The sequence below is a fragment of the Aspergillus steynii genome (genome assembly GCF_002849105.1).
Source record: "Aspergillus steynii IBT 23096 chromosome Unknown P170scaffold_8, whole genome shotgun sequence".
Taxonomy (NCBI): Eukaryota; Fungi; Ascomycota; class Eurotiomycetes; order Eurotiales; family Aspergillaceae; genus Aspergillus; species Aspergillus steynii.
In genome coordinates, this window is record NW_020194405.1 from 417,236 (window position 1) to 438,365 (window position 21,130).

At 51.5% G+C, this 21,130-nt stretch overlaps 10 protein-coding genes across 10 annotated transcripts; 6 read left to right on the forward strand and 4 right to left on the reverse strand.

The window, feature by feature from the left end:
• Positions 1-473: 473 nt before the first annotated feature.
• On the reverse strand, positions 474-2,853 carry P170DRAFT_415585 (Zn(II)2Cys6 transcription factor). Its single transcript, XM_024847067.1, has 2 exons — positions 2,406-2,853; positions 474-2,345 (listed from the first exon to the last, which is right to left on the reverse strand). Exons 1-2 carry the CDS (start codon positions 2,802-2,804, stop codon positions 564-566), a joined length of 2,181 nt encoding a protein of 726 aa, XP_024700124.1. The 5' UTR covers positions 2,805-2,853; the 3' UTR covers positions 474-563.
• Positions 2,854-3,136: 283 nt separating this feature from the next.
• Positions 3,137-4,341, forward strand: P170DRAFT_415586 (2,3-butanediol dehydrogenase; the record flags this gene model as incomplete). Its single annotated transcript, XM_024847068.1, has 2 exons — positions 3,137-3,219; positions 3,276-4,341. The coding sequence occupies 2 exons, from the start codon at positions 3,137-3,139 to the stop codon at positions 4,339-4,341; spliced, it is 1,149 nt and encodes a 382-aa protein (XP_024700125.1).
• Positions 4,342-4,860: 519 nt separating this feature from the next.
• P170DRAFT_449908 (NAD(P)-dependent alcohol dehydrogenase) lies at positions 4,861-5,970 on the forward strand (the record flags this gene model as incomplete). Its single annotated transcript, XM_024851079.1, has 1 exon — positions 4,861-5,970. One exon carries the CDS (start codon positions 4,861-4,863, stop codon positions 5,968-5,970), a length of 1,110 nt encoding a protein of 369 aa, XP_024700126.1.
• A 525-nt stretch (positions 5,971-6,495) lies between these two features.
• P170DRAFT_479373 (NAD(P)-binding protein) lies at positions 6,496-7,590 on the reverse strand (the record flags this gene model as incomplete). Its single annotated transcript, XM_024853669.1, has 2 exons — positions 6,496-7,316; positions 7,365-7,590. The coding sequence occupies 2 exons, from the start codon at positions 7,588-7,590 to the stop codon at positions 6,496-6,498; spliced, it is 1,047 nt and encodes a 348-aa protein (XP_024700127.1).
• A 981-nt stretch (positions 7,591-8,571) lies between these two features.
• On the forward strand, positions 8,572-9,055 carry P170DRAFT_501712 (Dabb family protein; the record flags this gene model as incomplete). The annotated part of the gene is made up of 3 exons (XM_024854168.1): positions 8,572-8,637; positions 8,737-8,847; positions 8,909-9,055. The coding sequence occupies 3 exons, from the start codon at positions 8,572-8,574 to the stop codon at positions 9,053-9,055; spliced, it is 324 nt and encodes a 107-aa protein (XP_024700128.1).
• Positions 9,056-9,414: 359 nt separating this feature from the next.
• Positions 9,415-11,022, reverse strand: P170DRAFT_429566 (flavin-containing monooxygenase; the record flags this gene model as incomplete). The annotated part of the gene is made up of 1 exon (XM_024847897.1): positions 9,415-11,022. The coding sequence occupies one exon, from the start codon at positions 11,020-11,022 to the stop codon at positions 9,415-9,417; it is 1,608 nt and encodes a 535-aa protein (XP_024700129.1).
• A 323-nt stretch (positions 11,023-11,345) lies between these two features.
• On the forward strand, positions 11,346-13,409 carry P170DRAFT_366766 (uncharacterized protein; the record flags this gene model as incomplete). The annotated part of the gene is made up of 1 exon (XM_024844775.1): positions 11,346-13,409. The coding sequence occupies one exon, from the start codon at positions 11,346-11,348 to the stop codon at positions 13,407-13,409; it is 2,064 nt and encodes a 687-aa protein (XP_024700130.1).
• A 310-nt stretch (positions 13,410-13,719) lies between these two features.
• Positions 13,720-14,511, forward strand: P170DRAFT_366555 (SDR family NAD(P)-dependent oxidoreductase; the record flags this gene model as incomplete). The annotated part of the gene is made up of 1 exon (XM_024844763.1): positions 13,720-14,511. One exon carries the CDS (start codon positions 13,720-13,722, stop codon positions 14,509-14,511), a length of 792 nt encoding a protein of 263 aa, XP_024700131.1.
• Positions 14,512-15,279: 768 nt separating this feature from the next.
• On the forward strand, positions 15,280-16,188 carry P170DRAFT_315925 (uncharacterized protein; the record flags this gene model as incomplete). The annotated part of the gene is made up of 1 exon (XM_024843284.1): positions 15,280-16,188. A coding segment is annotated over one exon (909 nt), but the record flags the coding sequence as incomplete, so codon positions are not given.
• Positions 16,189-16,297: 109 nt separating this feature from the next.
• P170DRAFT_429569 (S53 family peptidase) lies at positions 16,298-18,213 on the reverse strand (the record flags this gene model as incomplete). Its single annotated transcript, XM_024847898.1, has 3 exons — positions 16,298-17,023; positions 17,078-18,045; positions 18,108-18,213. 3 exons carry the CDS (start codon positions 18,211-18,213, stop codon positions 16,298-16,300), a joined length of 1,800 nt encoding a protein of 599 aa, XP_024700133.1.
• Between the last annotated feature and the right edge of the window lie 2,917 nt (positions 18,214-21,130).

Consider the following 21,130-nt stretch of genomic DNA (forward strand, 5'->3'; position numbering starts at 1 on the left):
CGCCAAAGGGGACCATGTGTCAAGATCTGGCGCCAGCAATCTCAGGGCATCTTGCAAAATTCCCTGTGCATGGAATCTGTTCCAGATGATACAAGCGCGTAGTGGTTCTCTGTAGTAGACAGTGTAGGTGGAGTCAAACGAGATGTCTCAGCCAAAACAGTTTTAAAACGCCACTGTACCAGTGTCTGGTAAACAATCGACTTTCTCGATCAGACAAGATTTGCTTTGTTTCAGTGTCTGACGCAGCCAGCCAAGGGTAAATGAGACTGCGCCACATTCCTCGTGCGCTGAGGTCCACGCTATTTAACCGATCTGCCTGTGACTGTATCCATGATGAATGTGCACAATGCTCAGTTGGTGCTGATACTTCAGTATTTAAACAGATGGGTGACACCGAAGATCAAGGAACTACATAGACAGTCAGTAGATGGTCTACTGCTTTGCATTAATTCTCAGACTGACATGGCCTCTGTCCTGTAACGTCTCTCATTCTTTCTGCCGTAAATCTTACTATCCTGCTGCTCTGGAGCTCAATGACGCCTAATATCGCAACGGCTCCTTAATCATTCAGGCAACAAAAGCTCTGGTGGTAGATCAAACAAGGATGACAACATGGGGTTGCTTTGCCAGGGATCGTAGCCCAACAGGCCGTTAAACACTCCCGCCTCGGGCGTTGGGCCAGATGGCCCGCTCAGCCCTAATATCTCGGCGGTTCCTTCGGGGTGGTTCCCTGGCGCTGCGTTCAAGGGCTGCCTCTCCAACCGCCTGGATGAAAGGCTATCAAATAGTTGCATGATCCATGGGCTAGGATCCCAACACTCGCATGTGGCATGAAGCACCATCTGGCAATTGGTGAGCGCAGACCGACCAAGCTGCGCTAATAATTTGTTTGGGCTCTTAAGTTTTGTGTAGAAGACAGCCTGTGCCAGAAAGATACCATGGAATAGTTCGTGAGGCATGGTAAGAATGTTTGATTTAGTGACAGCCGTGCATGCCACGGTTGATATATGCTCCGCTGCAGTAGCCATAGTTTCCTCTTTATCGTGATCATCGCTGTTTTGAAGGTTGGCGCCCGGGCAGCGGCACAGATATATCAAAATCAGATGGTGATTGTATTGAACCGACAGAGTCATGGAGAAGGGATTGGAAGGATCTGGCATATCATCATGCCACGATAATGTTGGAGGCAACTCCTTACGCCACTGTTTCAGTCGCGTCTGAAGCGTGTCGGGTGTGAAGGGCCGTCTTTTAGGGTAGAACCGACTCATAACGATGTCGCGCAGGATTGAAGAGAGCTTTGCAATTTCGATCTGGTATCGGGCATACCTTTGACGGGAGGGGCATTCCAGAAAGTCCGATGTCATTGCATCGTGGGCAAAATCCCCAATTGTCAACATTTCGGTGTCGGATTGATTCAGGTCTATGCGAAATGGTCGACCCACCAAGGAGCTACAGGCACTATCCCGGGTCACCAAGATCCACCACAGCCGCCTGAGCAGGCTTCTATCTCCTGGTTGCATATTGGTCGTTGCCGTCGACCGATGAATTCCTAGGGCTTCGGCCATAGTAACTGCAGTGCTGATCCAGGAGTAGAAATTCCAGTAGTTGTTGGGACCTCCGCCCCAGAATGACATCAAGATAGCACTCTGGAGGATGACGATCTTATTAATCTCATATCCAGAATCAAAGAGAGCCTTAACCTTTTTATAGTAGAAAAAGCGAGCCTCTCGACGCGAGGCGAAGCCGGCATGATGCAACACCGATAGAGGACAGAAGGTGACCGCAATAAAGCAGATGGAATGTAGCAGGATTAATGGAATATCCCCATTTGCGTGCTGTTGTATAAGCTCATGGCGATTGACGATTGGGTAAAGGGGATACACGCGTTCCAAGAAGACATCTAGAAACACACCTAGCTGGGATTTGTCCGGGTATTCGAAGACGCCTTTGGTTCGCAGAAACTCCAAGTCCTCCGGCAATATGTGTGTTGACTGATTCTGGCTCGACCTATCGGTCAGTTGCTCCGATTCCGGGAACGGAGGTCCTGGATGATGCAGCTTTGGACGACCACCTTCGTTCAGATCATCTAGAACGATGGCCAGGGGGAATGACTCCCCAAGGTAGGTGATGGAACACTTGTCTACAAAATCCTTGCCATCCGTTCGGCTATTTAGGAAATGATCAAACATGGTTGACCAGGAGATATCTCGATAATTGGAAGTGATGTCCTCTGAGCCGGCCGATGATCGTTGAAACGGTGAATTAGTAGCCAGTGTCGAGCCATGAGGGATTGAGGCTTGAGTGAGTGCCGGCGATTGCGTAAGAGAGGCAGGATTCGTCTGAATCTTCAAACAATTTTTGTTAGGGTGACTGTTGTCGGGATCTGACATAGGAGGGTTACTTACAGGTTCTGTTTCGCCAGCAGGTTGATGAGCGCCAGCGGCATGGTGGGCATCGGTGGTCTGATGGGACGCCACATCATCCACAGGCACGGAGGTAATTGCCGTAGTTGTTTCAGGGGCTTGAAGCGGTTCTGGTTCTGTCGTGCTAGTTCCCACTTGAGTGGAGGCAGTGGGAAGCTCGGAACTTTCTGCCGCATCCTGAACCTGCCCCTTGCGGATATATGTCCCTCGCCGGGTCTCGCGGAGTATACACTCGGCATTATCATTTTGCACGCAGTTTGTGCACGGCATGTGGTGCATGGCATCGCATTTGATGCGTTTCTGGTTACATCGTTTACATGCCTTGCCGGCTCGGACACGCGTCCGAGCAGGTTTGCTGGTACCTTTTCGTATCCCGTGCATCCACCCGGATTGATGAGACTGCTCAAAAGATCATCAAGACAACATTTCAAGTCGCGCGAGGTCCGCACAAAATCCGGGGGATATGTTGGACGGCGAGAGTGAAAAGGTGGGGAGTGGGGGATTTGTAATCACATATAGCCGGGCCTCGGAGGAGGCATAAACCCGGAGCAGAAAATGCGACTTACTCCGGAGTACACACCATGTCCTCAAAATGAAAGGGTTACTACCTTCGTGCGGGGAAATCAAACACCATGGGATTCTATAAGATGCTGGCTGCCGGAGGGAGGGGAAATAATCTGCAGAAAACACATTGAATTAGTACTTAGAATCTCATGGCCGACACGCCCCAGCATACGATCACCGCCCTTCGGTACTATGGACAGAAGGACCCGAGGCTTGAGCAAATCCCCGCTCGGTATGAGATCCACATAGGGTCATGTCCTCTTGAAATTTCATCTCTAATTTCCGCAGCGCATGTGGTCCAAATGAGGTCCGTGTTAAGGTTGCGTATTGTGGAATCTGCGGGTCCGATATCCACGAATATCTCGGAGGGCCCATCTTCCCACCCAAGCCCGGCGAGAGACATCCATGGACGGGTCAGAGCTTGCCCGTAACGTTGGGCCACGAGATGTCCGGAGTGGTTGTGGAACTTGGGTCTGCAGTTACCGGTCTTCAAGCTGGCTCCAAGGTCTCAGTGAATCCGGCCCTCGATGACCGGCATTATGGAACTGAACCATGCACGACTTGTCAACTTGGAAAGCGCAACATCTGTAAACGATACGCCTCGTATGGAATGAGCGCCGAAGGCGGCGGCTTCGCGTCGGAGATCGTGGTCAACGCGATTAATTGCATCATTCTCCCTGACTCCGTCTCTCTTCGGGTTGGTGCGCTTCTGGAGCCTCTCGCGGTGGCTTGGCACTCCATCAGGCTCTCCGGATTTCAGATCAAACAGACGGCAGTGGTTCTTGGGGCAGGCCCCATTGGCTTGGCGATCGTGATGCTTCTCCGAGTGTGGGGTGCCCGCACGATCGTTGTGAGCGAAGTGACTCCATCCCGCAAGCGAATGGCAGTGCAATTTGGGGCGGATGTCGTGGTCGACCCTTCGGAAAAGTCTAACGAGGACCCAGTGCTCTCAGCCATTTATAACATCAACGTGGATGGAGCGGATGTGGTCTTCGATGCCACTGGGCTTCAGGTCACGTTGGACACTGCCATTGCGGCTGTTCGGCCGGGGGGTACGGTGTTCAACGTAGCAGTCCATGAAAAGCCCTTGCAGCTGAATCTCAATGATCTTGTCTGCTTTGAAAAACGACTGATGGGTGGCATTTGCTACACCATGGAGGACTTTATTGGTGTACTTCAAGCACTGGAGTCTGGAAACGCCCCCGCCGAGGACATGATCACGTCGATTGTCTCGCTAAATGAGGTGGTAGAGAAGGGATTTCTGGAATTGATCAATAACAAGGCGGCTCACGTAAAGATCCTGGTTGATCCTGCTATGAATACAGAGCTGAGAAATTCCCGGCCGCGCCTTTGAGAGAAGAAGGGTTTACTAGGACTCTTTACAACTAGCCATTTGAATATCTCCGCTGTCAATTGAATCTCCATCGGCATATACACCTTGCGAGAGATTTGTAGACGGACTCAACGCATCTGGTCCATCTCGAGAGTACATCCCGTATATACCCAGCTACAAATAAACGGTCACGATTTTTGAACTTCTACCCACCAGGAGGCCGCCTGAGGGTATTTCAATCCGTCTTGTATATCATTGTGTCGCAAGAGCGGCTGTTAACCTTCTTAGTGAGGCCAGTGCGTATGTAACTGGAGGTAAGATGCTGATAACCGGCAGGTTTTATGCAGGTTGAGGAGAATATCTAATCTTCGCCGCTTATTCAGTACCGGCAATAAGTAATGCTCTCTAGACGGCATACAGCCGAAAGACATCCCAATGCCTTATATCACGGTAGATGAAGAAGATTTTGAATGCGTTCAAAATTCAATCAGATTACTTGCACTTATCGAGTGTCTTTCTCCTCACTCAACCGTTCTCAAAATGACTACCGATACCCATCTAGCGGCAGTCCTTCATGGCGCTCACGATATGCGCATACAAACACGCAAAACTACCATTCCCGGTCCAGATGAAGTCCAGGTCCGAATTCGAGCCACCGGAATATGTGGATCGGATATGCACTATTACCACAGTGGAAAGAATGGCATATTCATGGTGCGCCAACCGCTTATCCTCGGGCACGAGGCGGCCGGAGAAATCACAGCCGTGGGCAGCAACGTCGGTAAAGAGTTTCAAATCGGCGATCGTGTGGTGGTAGAGCCCCAGCGTCCGTGTCGAAAATGCGATATCTGCAGTTCAGGCTCCTACAACCTATGCCGACAGTTGAAGTTTACTGGTTCTGCGAGCGTGGAGCCTCCAATTCAAGGAACTCTCCAGGAGCTATACAACCACCCGGCTCTCTTTGTGCACAAAATGCCCGACACAATTTCCTTTGAGGAGGGTGCTCTCCTGGAACCCCTGTCCGTCGCACTGCATGCTATTCGCCGGTCAGGCCTGACAGTCGGTCAGTCGGTGCTCATATTAGGCGCAGGCGCTATTGGGTTGCTATGTGCCAGCCTGGCTCAAGCCGCTGGTGCGTCCCGGGTCGGCATCGTGGATATCGACCAGTCTCGTCTAGACTTTGCCATGGCAAAGAGCGGATCGCGTAAAGCAATAGCCACGGCGTCATACCGGATTGACCAGTCCAAGATGGGGAGTATGAAAGAGGGGTTTGCAAGTCATGTCGCGAAAGAAATACTGGAGTCTGAAGGGCTGGGAGCGGCTGACATTGTGCTTGAGTGTACTGGTGTGGAGTCCTGCTGCAACATCGGTATCAACTGCACTGCTCCGGGTGGAAAGGTGGTACTCGTGGGAATGGGTAGCCCGACTCAGAACTTGCAAATAGGGAGGGCTGCCGTCCATGAGGTCGACTTGTTGGCAGTGTGGAGATACGCGAACACCTTTCAAACGGCCATTAACCTGGTCCAGAATGGCCAAGTGCATCTTCGACCGTTGATAACGCATATCTTTGACCTTAAGAATGCGGAAAAGGCTCTGGAAACTACTTTAGCGAAGCCAGCAGATCTTATAAAGTGTGTAATCACTTGCTAAATGAGATAGGTAGAGAGATCTATGAGCTTTTCCTGAATAGAAAAACGGCTTCGCGACTCTAAGTTGTACTTTCTTCTTTAACCACGTCAACCTACGTAGCGGAGGCCTCCCTGATTCTGTGTTCAATGAGGGTTGAAGTCTCTAAAAGACGTGTTAGCCTCCTTGATTGCAAATCTCCAATATTGTTGTACATTGTCTTTCACCTGTGCGAAAACCATTTCTAGCATGTGAACGACTACATCAAAAAGCCTAGCTAAGGCAAATGGTCAGTCATTGTACGTCAGTATCACTATATATCAGACCTAAGGGAACTGCTCTGACTTATGTCCATTTAATCATCAACGGGCTTCGAGTATTTATACAATGGGAACGAGTATACTGTAGTACGTTGAGTCTATATCATTGCCTGTGCAGCCTGAAGACGCATAGCTTGACTGCTGGGCCTATGTGGACTATTAATTGAATCCCGGACACAGAACAATTCCATCGCCATCTTTCCTTCTCAATAAGGTCATCTCAAGTGACTCACAAACCCAGTCTAGCAGCTTCAGCACGGATGAGATCAGGAATCTCATCCTCAAGAGACCGCTCCTTGGGCTGCCAGCCGAGAGACTTGCGACCACGAACAGCGGTTCCTCTCGAATTCCATCCCCAGCTAGCAGCCTCAAAGCCAGCAGATGAATTGACAGCTTCTTCCAGGGACCACTCCTTGCAGGTAGGCTCTTGCGCAAGATAACCCAGCTTGAAGGCTTCCTCTCCAATGTACTTCGAGAGATCACCCCACACGTGCTCCCCATTCTCACACAAAAAATAACCCTTGGCACCCCAGATTTCAGCACTGTTCTTCTTGGATGGATCGAGGGCTGCGTCAACAAGTGCTTCGAAGAGCCTACTCAGATCGTAAACGTGCACATTATTCCACCGAGCCAGGCCCTTTCCGATCCGAGGACAGTACTTTTGCTGCAGAATTAAGGATGCCAGCTCATATGCCTGGCGCCCCCTTCCTGAAACAGGGCCTCGCCCTGTGCCGTAGATTGTAGGAGGGCAAACGATGACGGTTTTGACACTTGCGGCATGCTCAGTACCGGTGTTCAGGACGATCTGGTCCACGTTTCGATGGAATGCCGCTGGAGGGAGATGGGTCAACTCATCCACGCCGTCACCATCATTGAAAACCTTATCATCGTGTTCACCGGACACCTTTCGGACCTCGGAATCGAAGTATGTTAAAATGCCGGTTCCTCCGGTGTGGAGCCAGTATCCAGGGCGATCAGCACTGTGGCCTTCGACCATTCCTTTGGCAATGGCGTTAGCTGCTCCGACGTGATCGGATGAATCTGCCGTATCTGATTCCAGGGTTAGTCGAGGAACGCAACAGTGGTGGGGTTCCATACGAATAACGATATCTGCCCAGGAGGCCTCCGCTGTGATTTTGTCGGCATCATCCAGGTCGCCCAGAACGATGCGCAGGTTTGGATATTTCTCGCGGATCCGTTGGGCTTTGCCTTCACCCCGGACCAGCGCTGAGAATTCGAATTCGCTATGGGAGCTCTGAAGCAGGTGGAAGGCATCACCTCCAATATATCCAGTGACTCCGGTCACGAACACTTTAGTCGGCATTGTTAAGGTTGATATTGATCTTCGTGAAAGGGAATTCGATCTGAGGATGGTGATTCAGATGGGGCTCAATTGTGCATTTATCGAGCTTGGTTGAAAGGGATTTTCGATTTGAGGTTGGCAATTGAAGGGGGATTCAATTGTGCATTTATTAGTCTTCAACGGGGTAAAAGCAAAACCAACAAAGGCCCACAGGTGTAGATTTGAAATCAAATCACCATGGATAAATGCACGTTTATATACGGTTACGTCATGTTTGAATTCCACTTCATATACCCTTCTGCGTGCATGATATAGCCGACGGTGGGTACTAGGCTCCACAGAAGAGTTCAAGCCAAGGCCATCTATACTCTATCGGCTAAACAGGGTCCACCCTGGTTGCTAGGGCTCAGAGGTCCTATACTGCTGCACTGATTTTACCAGCATCCAGTCCCTTCATCTCTACTTTGAAAGTTTTCGCCATGATCCAAATCATTCGCAGGTTCTGGCTAACGTAGTATCCGCCGAGGACAAACTCGGTAGCGTGACGGCCCATAATGCCGCCCATTTTCTCAACATTGCAGGCCGCTGATACTGGCCGTCTTTTTGAGTGAGAGAAATGTAGGTGGGAGTTCGGGATGTCTTTCAATTTCTCTTCTCTTCCAACGTCATCCATGCGTAAAATTCCGTCGTAGCTGGGTTAGTGCCGGCAAATTTCTTTGTCCCTTCTGTCCATCCAGAGCCAACCAAGGCCAATGGCGTGATGATAGACTCCTTCTTGACAGTGGTTGCAAGGGTGTTGACAATCTCGCATTTTATGATGATAAATCAATTGTCTGACTCTCCGGGTATATAAGGAGGCATCAGTAACCACCCTTCCGAGTCCATGTAGCCGGCATATACAAGGCGAAAACCTCAGTAGTAGCAATGATATTTTAATCTTTCGACTTGAAACAATCTCATTATATTCAAATCAAGTGAAATATCAAATTCGCCTTCATCAACATGAGCGTGACGCACATCGTGATGCTACAATTCAAACCAGACGTCTCGTCACTCGACGTCGAAGAGGTCTGTCATTTCATAATAGTATCTCTTTCAATAAGAGAAACCAAGATCGATACAAATAATCAAACGAAGGAGATTTCCCGAGCTAATGTTGAACCACAGGTTTGCCAACGGATGCTGGGCCTGAAGGAGGGCTGTATTCATCCCGAAACGAAAAAGCCTTACATCAAGTCTCTGACAGGGGGTAAAGATATTTCCAACGAAGGTCTTCAGGTACGTAGATCTAACCAGAAGCGATTATTCCCTCGGCTATTTCCACTCACTGTGAATTTAGAATGGATATAGTCACTCGTTCGTGGCGATATTCGAGAACGTGGCCGATAGGGACTATTACTGTCAGAAGGACCCTCATCATTCAGTCTTTGCCGGGGATATTGGAAAGTGCGTCCAGAATGTACAGGTGTTAGATTTTGCTTGTTAGCCTAGAGCGCCGGTTATGCAATGTTGCGAGTATATACTCTGTTAGTCTGAGATAAGATAATTCAAGATATCTCCCAAAGAACCTGGGCGTCGAACTGCCAAATGCTGTCCGAAAGATTTAGATCATCTCGAGATAGACGATCTCTGAACTCAGTTATCCGACAAGGCGGTATGTGTGGAATCTGCTTGACGTGCGTTGCAATCGGTAATTGTCGATTATTTGGAAGGAAGAGCTCTAAAATACCTAGCCTGAAACTCAGCTATCCATGGGAATTATAGCTATCGGTCAGTTACGGAAAGGAATCAGTGAATATCCATAAGCCAAATTGAGCAATCTTCCCGCTAGCGAGATAAGTACAACTACAAAACAGAAACCCAGGGAATATGTTCAGAGGCATATATAGTTCCCAGAATGACGCCCGCCGCAGCCATTGCAGTCAACGAGAGTGTTTTTAGAGGACTCATTGGCCGCCGCCCCGTATCCCCCGAGAAGTTAAAGTCCTCCCACTTGGGCCAGTAAAGCTGATACCAGAACATCCAGGTGTTGTCGGGGTAGTTCGTCGTGTTGCGTCCGTTCGAGTCCAGGTTCCAATTCGAGCAGCCGCCCGACCAAACCATATTCTTCAGCTTTGCCTGAACGGTATTTGCGTCGCGGATCTCGGCGGCTTCCTTGACGTCAATGGTTGTGAAGTGACCGCTGAGAATCGGCCGGAAGATGGCCTTGATCATGTACTCCACTTGCACTTCATTTGAGTAGATAACCGAGTTATGGGCCGGGAATGCGTTGGGTCCGAAAACAATTCCGAAGTTAGGGAAGCCGGCGACGAGGGAAGCTTTGTATGCTTGTGCGCCGCGAGTGGTCTTCCAGTGCTCGTTGAGCGACGTGCGTCGACCGTAGATGTCCATTGGGGAAAGGAACTCCTGGACTTTGAAACCGGTGCTGAGGATAACAGCGTCAACGGGGATTTCTCGCTCAGATGTTCGGAGACCGTGTTCAAAAAATTCAGTAATAGGCTCCGTTGTAAGTTCGATATTGTCTTTGTGGAGACAGTCAAGGTAGCCTGGATCAAAAATGCGACGCTTGCAGCCGAGTGGGAATTTGGGGATTAGAATATCGTGGTACTGCTTAGGAGAATTCTCCTTGATATAGTCGACCGAGACATTCGTCGTTTTCTCTCGTTGGGCAATCAAAGCATCTGAGTCTGACAGATAGAGCGAGTGCAAGCTATCAGTATCTTTCCAAAGCTTGAAGCGGTATAGGCGGTTAAGCAGAGGGATGTTCGCAAAGCACCACTTTTCAAACGTGGTGAACTCCCGGTTGATCCTGCTGGTTATCCACTGGGGAGATTTCTGAAACTGGTAGACCTTCTTTGCGACTCGAACGACATGAGGAACCAGCTGGGCGGCTGAACACCCATTGCCGACGACAGCGACTGTCTTCCCTTGGAGGTCATATGTGTGGTTCCAGCGCGCAGAGTGCCATATCTCGCCGTCAAAGACCTCCTGCTTTGGGATATCACAATCCTTTGGGGTAGAGATGGTTCCAACACACGACACTAGAATCTCTGCCTCCTTCCAAAATGAGTACTCGCTCTGGACATCTCGAAGCTGTACCTGCCACAAAGCGCGCGACTCTTCCCAGCGAGCCTCGATCACCTCAATGCCGCATACGACATGGGGTCGGATACCGAACTTATCGACCGTGCTGTTCAGGTATTCCAAGATCTCTGGCTGTTCGGCAAAGCGCTTGGACCAGTTCGGGTTCAGATTGAAGGAGAATGAATAGAGATGGGAGTCGACATCGCAACCGACACCAGGATAGGTATTCAGGTGCCAGGTGCCGCCAAGCTCGGGCTCCCGCTCGTAAATGGTGAAATTGTTGAAGTACAGGTCTTTTTTGAGGCGTGCAGACAGTGCGATACCTGCCACTCCGCAACCGATGATGATGGCCCTGGGTTCGTTTGGCATTCTTGTTAAAGGGATTCGACTTAGGAGGTAAATAAGAGGCTGTACGTGTCCTCGAACATCACGACCAGAGTATCTTTCTTATAATATTGCAGGTAAGTAGTGCTCCTGAGCCGCCCCTTTCCTACGTTGTAGTTCCAAGCGCATGTCAGCATATAGCCGCCGGCTATATGTCATGTCGTTCTACATGACAAGTTTCAATGAACGTCTGTGTGATCAGTATCCTGTGATATAATAGTATCGCATCATCAAGTGACGAACCGCTATGCGCATCTAACACCATCCTCAATCGATTTCGATAATCCACAATGACTGTCCAGTCCATCATGAGCGGGAATGTACCCTCCTCAGCAAATACCCTTTCTAACGATGGCCAAGCCATTCGAGATCTTCGAAAGATGATTATAGACTGTTGCCGTCAGAACGGCGGTGGCCACGGAGGCTCTGCCATCGGCATGGTTCCTCTCGCCGTCGCCCTCTGGCGTCACACGATGAAATTCAACCCGTCAAACCCGGAGTGGTTCAATCGAGATCGGTTTGTCCTCTCCAATGGTCATGTCGCCATCCTACTCTATACAATGCTCTATGCCTGCGGATATCAGAGCATGACCCTCGACGAGCTGAAGCTGTACGCCAGCGCCAAATCCCCGGGAGAGGACGGTCAATGGAAGTCAACCTCATGCCATGGGCACCCTGAAAGAGAAGTGCCCGGAGTCGAGGTTACAACTGGGCCTCTGGGCCAGGGGATTGCAAATGCAGTGGGACTGGCTATTGCGTCCAAAAGCTTGGGGGCTCAGTTCAACAAGCCGGGCCACGAGATCATCACGTCGAAGGTTTATTGTACCACCGGCGACGGCTGTCTTCAGGAAGGTGTAGCACAAGAGGCTATGGCAATTGCTGGGCACTTGGGTCTTAACAATCTCGTTCTATGTTACGATAACAACCAGGTTACCTGCGATGGTCCTCTTTCGTGGATCGTCTCCGAAGATACAAACGGCAGGATGCGCGCCCTGGGCTGGAATGTCGTGGATGTGTGGAATGGGGACAGTTCAGTTGACGAAATCCTGGCCGCTTTGAAACTGGCTCAGGCGAGCGTGTCGAAACCCACCTTCATCAACATCCGGACGACCATCGGATACGGCACGGCAACGGCAGGCACGGCGAAGTCACATCATGGAACTTACTCAGATGAAGACGCTGCTCTGTATGGAAATGAAGATGCAAAAACGCATACCCTGTCCGATCAAACCAGGGCTTTTTTCTCGCAGCTAGTGGATCAAGGAAAAGCCTTGGAAGCAGAATGGGACTGTCTCCTTTTGTCTTATGCTCAAAACTACCCCAAAGACGCCAAAGAATTGCAGAAGCGCATGAAAGGCCAGTTTAACGTCCAAGACTTGCTTCAGCAGATGACAACACCTCCGGAACCGCAGGCTACAAGACAATACAACGGGTTTGTCTTTAACACCTTGATGGACAAGGTTCCCCAGATGCTCGCCGGTGGCGCCGACCTGTGGAACTCCAACCAGATGGGAGACCAGTCCAGCCGAATTCTCAGCCGGAGTCACTTTGACGGCCGGGTTATTCGCTATGGCATCCGTGAGCACGCCATGGCAGGCATTTCAAACGGTCTAGCAGCCTTTGGCCCTGGTACCTTTCTTCCCATCACGGCGACATTCCTCATTTTCTACCTCTACGCAGCCCCAGCAATTCGAATGGGTGCCCTCAGCAATCTGAAGGTGATTCACATCGCGACTCATGACTCTATTGGCGAAGGACAAAACGGTCCGACTCACCAGCCAGTTGAGGTAGATTCGTTGTTTCGAGCAATGCCTAACCTCCTGTACATCCGTCCTGCCGATGAGGAAGAAGTAATCGGAGCCTGGATGTGTGCGCTGGGGGCGTCTAACCAACCAAGCATCCTCTCCCTGGCGCGAGATCCTCCGGGCGTCAGAATCCTCACTACGGACCGGTACAAAGTCGCTCGGGGCGGCTATGTAGTACTGGAGAATGAAAATGCGCAAGTAACCCTGGTGTCCTGTGGTTCCGAGTTACAATTTGCCCACGACGCGGCGCTCAAGCTGAGCGAAGTCGGCATTTTGACTCGAGTCGTCAGCATGCCATGCATCAGCCTGTTCGAGAAGCAGTCGGGGGAGTACCAACGTTCGACTCTCTCCGCCAGTCGCCATGTCATCTCGGTTGAAGCGTACATTTCGACGATTTGGGCCCGGCTATGCACCGCCTCGGTTTCCATGGACTCTTTCGGGTACTCCGGGGCCGGAGATGCGAATTTCAAGCGGTTTGGTCTGGACGGAGATGGAATTGTTCGCAAAGTGCGGGGATACATTGAAGCTTCGAGTACTTCTGCACGGCGATGGGTTCGGCTAGAGTAGTTCTTATAGCCGGCTTGTATGCTTTTGTCCCCATTGTTACCTGTTTAGTGGCTGAAAGATAAACATTGCGATATTCAGTTCACAAACATTTTACTAACATAATTCATGGCTGTGTTATGGTCATTTACCCAGTTTATAACACGTATTGGGCCATTGGAATAGTATGAGACCGGTCAACGCGTCTGGGTATATGGAACTAACCAAATTAAAGCTGTATATAACCATGGACTACCGACACGCCTAGCTACCTCTTGCCACAAGTACTCGAATCCCTGCCTCCATCGAGCCATTACTGTCAAAGGCCCTGAAAATGCCAGATCTACTCCGCAACAAAGTCATCCTCGTAACCGGAAGCTCATCCGGAATTGGTCGAGAGATCGCAGCCCGATGCGCCCAGCAAGGAGCATCCATGGTTCTGCACCATCTGGGAACGCCCCAGACCGAACAAGAGGCGCGTTCACTTCACGACGAAATCCCAACTCCCATTCTAGATGGCAGACCAACCACCCACCTCATTGTCGGCCATGACCTGACAGCCGACGACGCGCCGGACACGTTAATCCACCAGACGGTCTCGGCATTCGGACGAATCGACGTCCTCGTCAACAACGCTGGGATCTGCGAATTTGCCCCCGCGGAGTCAGTCACCAAGTCTCTCCTCACCCACCACATGGACGTCAACTACACCGCCGCATATCTCTTGACGCGCGCCGCATCACAGCAAATGGCCCGCCAAGGCTCCGGCGGCAGCGTGATATCCATCTCGTCCATCACGGCTCTTCTTGGATCCGCGAACCTCACGCACTACGCCCCCAGCAAAGCTGCGTTGCTGGCGATGTCGAAATCCTTTGCCGTGGAGTACGGTGCGCGAGGGATCCGATATAATTGTGTGCTTCCGGGGACGATCCAGACTAAGATGAACGAAAGGGACTTGGCGGTTGGCGGGAAGAAGGCGTTCTTGGAGAGCAGAGTACCGTTGGGAAGGTTGGGTTGGCCGCGTGATTTGGCTGGCGCGGTCATGTTTTTTGCAAGTGATATGTCGGCTTATGTTTCGGGGCAGGAGATTTTGGTGGATGGGGGTGCTTCCATTAACTATCAGTAAGAACAAAGAATATACATTCTATGTTACTACGATTAGATATAGTATGAGTAGGTTTCTTTGGAGGGCATAATGTGATCGTCCAAGGGCCACGTCTAAATGTTATTCAACAGAGTTTATCCAAACAGGCATAAATATAAGCCGTAGAATGCATATATTTCAGGGCGCAGGTCAAGTTGATCTGTTTAGAATATTATCAATCATTCCGATCATCGTAATCTGGGACCCAGTAGATTATTCCTCCTGCCGCCCTCCTACTATAAATTAAAAATCCTCCACATCCAACTCAAAATAGACATAGCAAACCACTTAAATCCAAGTAAGCCGCCCCAGAATCGACCTCGTACCTGACAGACACGATCCAATCCCCACACAGCCAAGATCTTATCCAGCGAAGATCCGTTACGAACTCTACCCATCCCGGCTAGCCAACTTCCTATACGAGCCGCCCCCAACTATAGACTCCCGTACAGGAAGCATCTCGCGTGCCGTGCAGATCTGAAATTAGACATTCATCTTCTGGAGTATAGCCTTGTGCTGTGAATCAAGAATACGAACTTGGCGTGCGTGTCTACCCCTTATCGAATGTTCCTACTACATCCCATAATGAGAAATCTATATAAACCTCACCATCCTCACCCTCTACCCCCCAAACCACCACACTCCAACAACCTCCAACCCAACCCAACTCAACCAACCACCCAAATGCACCTCCTCCCCCTCACCCTCCTCACCCTCCTCGCCCCCCTCCTCCCCTCAACAACAGCAACCCACCTCGCCATCGCCGACCAAAAATCCCAAACCGTGCGCATCTTCCCCCGCACCACCCAATGGACCCAATCCACCATCCACTGGGAATTCGACCCGTCGGCCGCAAACTCCCTCCTCGGCAGCAACCCCTGGCACGACATCTCCGACGTCCGGATCCGCAAGACCGCAGCGCACGGGTGGGTCGCGCTGGTCGCCGCATCGCGCGGGATGGTCGGCGTCGTGGACATCCAGAAGGGGCGGGCGCGGACCGGCATACAGGATATCCTGTGGGGCGCGAACGTGGGCGGGAATCCGCATGCGCTGGAGAGGATCCCGTACGTGGGGGCGTTCGTGGCGGCGAGCTCGGCGAGTCACAGTCTAACACTGTATGCGCCGACGGGAAGGGTGAGTGACTATGACTCGGTGGTGAAGGTGGCGACGTATGAGGTTGACCATGCGCATGGGGTGCTGTGGGATCCGAATGGGAGTACTGACGCCCAGGAGGGATTCCTGTGGGCGATCGGGAAGCGGTATCTGTATAAGTATCGGGTGAAGGGGACGGGGAGGGAGATGAGGTTGGAGCGGGTGGATGGGAGGGAAGGGAAGATTGAGTTGCCGGGGAGTGGAGCGCGGAATGGCCATGATTTGGCGGCGAGCTATGCGCATGCGGATGTGTTGTTGCTGACGCATACGAGTGCGGCGTATAGCTTTAACAAGACGAGTGGGGAGTTTGCGATGCTGATGAACACGACGAAGTTGAAGTCGTTGGTGCAGGGTGAGGACGGGGAGTATGTGTGGGTGAGAGGGGCGAAGAACGAGATGGGGCAGTATGTGTCGTTTAGTGCGGAGGAGGAGCCCGAGGTGGAGGAGGATAAGAGGGGATGGGGAGATGCGGAGTTCTACAAGGCGAGGATTTATGATCCGGCGTATTATTGATTTAGTGATTTCCTGGTGGAAGATTGTGTGTCGTTATGTGTCATTGCTATTCATCTAGTTAAGTATGTATTCGCAAATGTGAAGTTTTAAATGCTATCGACGATCAATGGGCCAGGGCAACCTCCAGCAACTTGGTAAAGTCCGGGGTTCCCAGTCCAGTGACAGGATCCCAGCCGGCGGTGGCATTCCAGCTGGCGAAAGGCACGACGGGACTTCCGTTGGGAGTACCGCCGAAGCGGTTGCGACCGTCACAGCCGGTGCTGCCGCCGTTGACAATGTCGTTGAGGCTGTCCTTGGCCTTGCTGTACAGCCAGGGGTTGAGGAAGCCCAGCACGGGCTTGTCGTGGCGCAGACGGGCATCGTTCAGCAGACCGATGACGGCGCCGAAGGCAGGGGAGGAGCAGGAAGTACCGCTGACGGTTCCCAGAGCTCCCTTGTCGTAGATGGCGAAGTTCTGGCCCTGGAAGGCGACATCAGGGAAGGCACGGCCCTTCTTGTTGTACAGACCCTTGAACTTGTCGCCGATGGTCTCCAGGTAGCTGTCGACGGCCTCCTCCTGCCACTCGGGACGCTCCCAGTAGTCGGAGAAACCGCCCGACGAGAAGAAGACGGCACGCTCGGGGTTGGTCTTGGTGGTGGCGCCAACGGCGGTGACCCAAGGACAGGCGGCCGGGAACTGCGGCGGGAAGTGGGTCGAGTTCTTGCCGTCGTTGGTCTGGCACGAGGCGCCGACGCCCGAGTCGCCCGACGAGAACAGAACCGACACGCCACGGCTGCCGAGCTGTGCATACAGGTTGCAGACGGTGCGAGCATACTTCTCGGGGATGGTCTGGTTCGAAATTAGTCTCGTGTAACATGACAGGGGAAATAATGGACAACTCACCTGCTCGTCCTCGCCGTAAGAGGTGGAGAGAACCTGGGGCAGCTCGTCCTTGTCCAGCTTCAGAATGTTTTGCAAGAACTCGAGGTAGGGCTCGTTGCTGTTGTCGTTGGGGTCAGGGGAGCTCAGGTCGGGAACGAGCGGTCCACGGCCACCGGTGCTGTACTCCGTGACGGGCAGCGGAGCACCGAGACCGACGATGTACTGCAGGTCCAGGTTGGCCTCACCACTGTCGCTGGCGGCATTCTGGTCGTTCAAACCGCCGTTGAACAGGACGACGCTGAAGTTCTCGCCATTGGCCCAGGGAGCCAGACGCTGCTCGAACTTGTCCAGATCGGCATAGCGCGCATATTCTTCCAGGTAGCTGGCGAAAGCGACCTTGCTGCCGGACTTGGCATCGGCCTCGTAGTCGATGTTGTACAGATCCTGCAAGCACTCGGGGGTGATGATAGAATCGCAGTGCGAGGAGTTCTGCGACACCTTGGAGAGCCAGTTCTCGTCGATGTGCTTGGGCTTGGAGCGCAGCGTCGTGCGCTCGGCCTGGATCTGGCCGAAGCGGGTGGTCGGCTGGATGACGTTGACGTGGCCCGCGACCGACTCGGGAATCGAGTACTGGAGGGTGCGCAGACGACGGATGTCCTTCTCCTTGTTGTTATACCAGTGGAACTGGGTCTCCAGCAAGGCATTGGCCTTTTCCACGGTGGTTTGGAAGTTAATCCAATCGGCATCCTGCTCATAGTTGGTGATGCCAGCAGACTCCAGCCAGCCCTGGACGGAGCTGACGGACTCTCCTCGCGGCAGAAGCATGCGCTTCATCTCGTCATGGTCCACGAAATGCTTGCCGTAGTCGGGGTGGTCGGGAGTCGACATGTCCAGGACGGCTTTCTCGAAGGCTTCGGTGTCACCCTGCTGCAGCGCAATCTTCAAGCGAATGGCCTGGTCACCACTGGGGGTGCCGGAATAAACCCAGCCTTTGGGACGTCAGCATTCTTCATCTCACATGTCAATCATGCACAGCGACCGTGGCTCATACCATTGGGAACGGAAGACAGCTTCTCGAAGACTTCGGCAGCCACCGACGAAGAGAGGAGGGTGAGAGCCGCGAGCGACAGAGCTCCACGACCAATGAAGGACCGCATGATGAAGGATGGTCCGCCCGAGGTGAGGGAAAGGACGGTGAGAGAGGGGGTAGGGAGAGAAAGGAGGGAGGGTGAAGAAAAGATGCAGCGAGGAGAGGGGGGATGGATTTTAATAGCAACGAGCCCCAGCCATCGCGTGATCCGCATGGGGACGCTGCATTCACTCGAGATTAGACCCGCTTAACGGAAGCTGCCAGACAGTGATGTGCATAGTTTTACTCGATCCATTCAGAACCGGAGGACCGACGGGTTCCTGCCGATCGCAAGCGAGCATGATTGGATCTGTTCCAGGGCATCCCATTCGACGTCACATTGAATTTGAGGGGGCTTATCGTGGTGGATCGTCAGGGGAGGCTCCACCGCAGAATGGTCCAATCCGGCGATATTTAGTCGGTCCGCCGGCTTGCGCAGCGTACGGGGAGGTGGTGTCATTCATCCACCGTAGAACGTAGCACATCTGCTTCAATAATTCCACTGTCTGAGCAGGGAGCCAAATCCTCCGCTCATCGTCGAGACGAATAGTCCATGGAGTTTGTTTATTATCACCCTCTTTGGGACGCCAAGACGCCCAGCATTCCCGAGAGCTGGTCATGTGCTGATTGGCTGCCTTGATGCCAGGGGCGGATGTTTATTTACGGTCGCAGTTTCGGACGATCTGATCTCTCTCTCTTCTTGAAATCCTCTGCAATCATAACTACCCGACAGTCCCAACTCCAATCCGCCAAATCACTCAATGTAACCTTCCCCAGCACGGCTCAATAGTGCCAAATCCCCTCCAATCAGGGAATCACCCGCCTCCTCGCCATCACGACAACGCCCCAGTCGTCGCCCCGCGCTCATTCGTCCAACCCCGGATGGTCGGGCAGTCCGCCGGCCACCGATAAGCCTAAGGCCGCCCAAGACTAAGCTTGTTCTATACAAGCATGACTTAACCGAGGCTTCGCGGTGCGCCAAGGTCTTATCGTTCATTTATTTCGCATTCGATTCAATCATTTGACGATTGTGGCGTTTCTATCGTCCCGGAATCCGGTTCCTGTTAGGTAATGGCCATCATCCCCTCGGTCATTTATTTATATCGATCGAGGAGAAGCGTATTCCATCTCACCCTTGCACAACTGGAATATGATGACTCGACAACACCCCTGTACGCCGACGCAGGGGCTGCGATTGATGCGGGGTTCAGCCCTTGCTTGTATCACCGCCATCACTCGTACGAAATGATTCCATTGTCTGCATAAAACAGATGCGACGTAGTCAAGTTTTCGTCGAACGTGCCTCGAAGGAAGCGGCCGGCTGAGGGGAAGGGAGGCTTCGGTGCAACCTTGGGCCCGAATGGCGTCAAATGAGCAATTAATCAAAGTTAATTACCGCCCGACGTCCAAAGGATTCCAGGGATAACTGTCTGCACAAATGGTGAGGAAGTGTCGCCCGGCTTATCGTCGATAGCGTTTGGCAGGTTTGTTGCAAGAGCCACTGGCACACTGGGCTGTTGGATTTGCAGGTTGTGGGGCCATATGGCTGGCACTAGTGAAGAACCGAAGAACTATCCATGAATCCGTTGGCACCTGCCATTCCTGGTTTGGTTCTGTCTCACCTCCATCTTTGCTTATCCGTCCAGATTCTGATTGTAGTTTTAACATGTCACCGCAAAAGCACGCAAGTATTAACTGGATTAATAGATTCTGCAGCCCTTCTGAGCCTCACTGATCTGTGTTGTGAAAAAGTCCGAAATAAATAGCCTTCTCAAGCCACCTCTTTTGCTCCTGCTTCGGCTTACTATGAACAACCCAACGTTATCTTCAATCATATCTAGGAATATTCAAAATTGTGGGCAAAATCTTGCTGAATCTAGCTTCTACAATCGATTCAAATCAGTGAGGGCTAACAAGCTAATTATTCTTTAACCCTGCTCTGTACATTTCGTCAGGTGCCACCAATCGAACCCCTTTTTGGCAGTATGTCTTTCTTGGGTCTTATTTCTCCCTGATAGCTTCCTGTTTACATCGTGAGCGTATAAACTACCGGCTTCACTATATCTCAATATACATGGTCTCGAAATCACGCCAATGTCTTGAAATACCAAGATAATCGTGAAGCTGACCGTCCGAATATAAACGGTGACGGATTTGTCTGCTTAATGTGCCCTGAGAAATTAATCACGGGCGTTTTCAAAAAGAGCAGCTGGCTCTAGAGCAATAATCTGCTGACTATCATTTAAGCAACAACAACGAGGAAGGCGAAGAAATGAAAGCTTCAAGCCTCAGATAGTTTGGCCGACTTTTCTCCCGCGAACAGTGATATTGAAGCTTGAGTTCAAAACCACAGCAACGACGTTATCCGACCTAGTAGCAAAGTGGCCTGCTTTCCTTACGTCACTCGCTGTGTCTACTCCACTTTGTCATTTCACATATACCTGTACTGTGAAACATGATCAATAAAGCTACGAGACAACGCAAAACTGACAAAGTTGGAGTAATACTGAATAATGATCTAGAGACTGTGCACTTGTTATCCATTGACTGGTAGATGAATCAAAGGCCCTTTTACTATCACAACAAAGCTGTTGAGGTACTGGTGAAAAATAAGCTCATAACATTGACATTCTCCTGCACGATATGGAGAACAATCTATCGACTGAATACAAAAGACACAAACGCCCCAAGCGTAACCAATAACAGTCTATATATCAAGTCTTCCCAGGTCCATAATAACATAGACCTAACTCCCACCTATCCAAACCAAGTAAATCCTGCATAAGCATCGAAGGTCAGGGTAGCTATCTCCGGAAGGTCTCGTCAAGTTTGCGGAGTTCCTGAGCAATGCGTTGCTGTCGGTTTTCTTGGCTCCCACTTCCCGCCTGGAAGTGGTATGGGTCCGACCATGTCGGTGACTCGAGGTATCGATTTATGTTCTCTTC

What these genes read in the sequence shown, in the direction of transcription:
- P170DRAFT_415585 (XM_024847067.1), bottom strand. Translation starts at nt 2,804, where the DNA reads ATGCACGGGATACGAAAAGGTACCAGCAAACCTGCTCGGACGCGTGTC. An exon ending in CTGCTGGCGAAACAGAACCT is followed by an intron (nt 2,346 to 2,405) that starts GTAAGTAACCCT and finishes AATTGTTTGAAG; the next exon opens with ATTCAGACGAATCCTGCCTC.